The sequence below is a fragment of the Mesitornis unicolor genome, unplaced genomic scaffold, assembly GCF_000695765.1.
Source record: "Mesitornis unicolor isolate BGI_N332 unplaced genomic scaffold, ASM69576v1 scaffold1526, whole genome shotgun sequence".
NCBI lineage: Eukaryota > Metazoa > Chordata > Aves > Mesitornithiformes > Mesitornithidae > Mesitornis > Mesitornis unicolor.
This window is the reverse complement of record NW_010192773.1, coordinates 1,881-4,421: the sequence shown is the minus strand read 5'-3', so window position 1 is coordinate 4,421 and position 2,541 is coordinate 1,881. Positions and strand designations below refer to the sequence as shown.

Sequence of the window (2,541 nt, the reverse complement as noted above, 5' to 3'; positions counted from 1 at the left end):
AGCAATCCCTTGCTCCTCGACAGAGCAGCAGTACTTGCTATCCAAGGCAAGAGTGGCAGCACTCTAGGCTGAGGTGTGCTGTGTTGGAACAGCAGTCCTTAACTATAAAACACACTAAAAATCACTGTCGGGTCCACCCTTCCCTTCAGACAAAGCTAGAATTTACATTCTTCCCAGGAGACTGTCCAAACTAACGTACTGTCTGCCCTTAAATAGGGAAAAGCTGATTCCTGGATTCCTTCCCTCTTGGCTCCACCAAGGGAAATGGAAAAGCAAGTAAACATTACGCTGTCAGGGAGAGGCATTTGAATTTCACTTCAGTGGGAAGTTCCACTTAACAGAAGAGCTTCAGAAGGGTCTTGCACCGACTGGAACTGGAGCTTGTAGTTGTCTTGAGCAGTCCGGTCAAATGAATGTCTCTGCTACCAACGGCAGCTGTAAAACAATGAGAAAAACAATTCTCTGCTTATCAGGCTCTGAATGTGGAAAAATAAGCTCAAAGAATAACAGTGTTCATTCTGGTGCTGGGTACAAAGGCATGGCTAAAGTGCAGTTAGAGTGAACATTACTGATTTTTGTTGGTTTTGGATTGCTTTTGGCACTCCTCATAAATGTATGCTGTTGTGTGCCAGGCTTTGAATTAAATTAAGTTCTTTGTTCCCACTATACAAATGCAGGCAGTGCCTTTTTCAATGGGCATTTATCCTTGCTAAATTAAATATGTATATATGGTACTTTTCCAGAATTCAGAAAAATACTCTCCATATTGATCCATAAACTATTGCAGGGCTCCACTGTTTAGCAAGGATACCAACAAGTCACAGTTTATGAGTCCTGTAGCTTGCAAAACTGACAGGGTTGTTTTGGAAAATAAATTTTGTTCGACCCACTGCTGAGTGTGTGCGTGCATGCGTGTGTCCGCATAAAGCATGTTCTGTAATCAAATTAAACCTTATTAACACTTAGCAACACTTCATTTTGTGTGTGTGTGTTAGGAACATTTGTATTCTTATTTTATTTTTGTCATTAATCCATAAAACCATTAATCTGCCTTTTTCTTTCATTTTCAGTTCGGGTTTCCTGTAGAACCTTTCCCTTCACACCGAAGCGAATGCCCCCACATTCAGTTAACATGCAGCTCTGCCACTGTGCCCGTTCGCTCACCTTTGCTCATTGCTCCCTCCCTGTGCTCACGGTTTTGTTTTAAGCAAGAGCCCGCTCCCGTGGCTGTTCTGGGTTCTGGTTTCCTGCGAAGAACTCAGCTACAGCCTCCATGGAGCTGCCAGGAGATGCTCCTTGCTGCTGCCTGCCCCCTTTGGGCAGCAGCAGGCTGCCGAGCGCTCCTAGGGCTGCTGTCCCCCCTTCTCAGCTGCTCGGCTTTTTGTCTCCCTCTCCATTTTGTGCGAGGGCTGCATGGTAGGAGCATGGTGGTGTGCATTTAGCGCCCATCCTGGGACCGCTGTGAATGCAACCCAATGCTACCGTGGGGTGGGATGTGCTCTCCCCAGAGACTGGCTGTCCTCTCCCCTTTTTAATTTGCTGTGTCTAACCCATCATTACCCCCCTGTGTGCGACTCAAATAGTTTTAAAGGACTTTTTGCAAAACTTGACATCCTCACAGGCGCAGGCCTGAGTCCAAACCTCAGTCCCTGGGCTTGGGGCATCCTCAAACATGGATCCACGGTTTGCAACTGAGTGTTCTCTGAATGCTGCAGGGGTGCCGAGGGATCTCCTGCCTTGCTGCCCCCTCAGTGTGCTGTCCTGGGGGCACAGCCCGGATCCGGTCTCAGGGAAAGCTGGTCACCTTGCTGCACAGATCAGTGCTTGTGAAGAAAGACCATGACGTTTCTTTGACTTTCTTCTCAGTGATTCCAGCAATTTTCAGTTTTAATGCAAAAAGTACTACCTTTTTTATTATTTTTTATATTTGGCATCTGTTTGGAAGTGTACAGATGCTGGCAGGTTGCTTCTCATATTTTCTTTTCAGCAAAAGCCTTTTTTTACTGCAAGATTTGGACTAAAAAGAAGGGTGTTTTGCTCCCCGGGGCCAGGAGTTCGCTCTGGCCAAGTGCAGCGGTGGTTTGCCCGCCCATGTCTTCTCTGTGTATTTCTGGATGAGTTTTGTTTTTAAATAAAGACTTAATCGGACAGTGAATTCTGGTTAACATTTACTTCTTTTGTTTTTTGTTTTCTTTGCCCTTCTTTTACAGTAACCCATGGCTCTGTACTGAGTAATTATTCCTGAATGCAATGGGCTGGAATGGACCTTCATTTACTTGTTAAATCGGAGGGTCTAATAAAATGTGACAGCATTTCAGCTGTGGCCTTTCCATGGTGTTACCCTTGCTCTCTCCTATATCCTCGTTGTGATTCTGTCTACTATGTACTGGTGGTTATTGCTTTTATTAAACAATGCAAAATTAGTCCAAACAAGGTTCTAGATGCTGCAAATTAAAATCTTACTTTTTTTGCCCCTACAATTAATGGATTCCCCTTTTTCCTGACCTCTCCACCCAGATAAATAAGGGATGTGGAAATAAG

The 2,541-nt window shown here is 44.8% G+C and overlaps 1 protein-coding gene across 3 annotated transcripts in view; it reads left to right on the top strand.

Annotated features, from left to right (window-relative positions):
• SEPT6 (septin 6) overlaps window positions 1-2,235 on the top strand; it is a 22,613-nt gene extending 20,378 nt beyond the window's left edge. Inside the window, exon 9 of one of the 3 annotated variants that reach the window (XM_010187201.1) lies at window positions 2,211-2,235. In XM_010187201.1, the coding sequence (XP_010185503.1) occupies window positions 2,211-2,235 (25 nt within the window). Of the gene's footprint in view, window positions 1-1,070; window positions 2,154-2,210 lie in introns of those variants that run through there. The other 2 variants (XM_010187203.1, XM_010187202.1) reach the window with 2 other exon arrangements.
• Window positions 2,236-2,541: the final 306 nt, after the last annotated feature.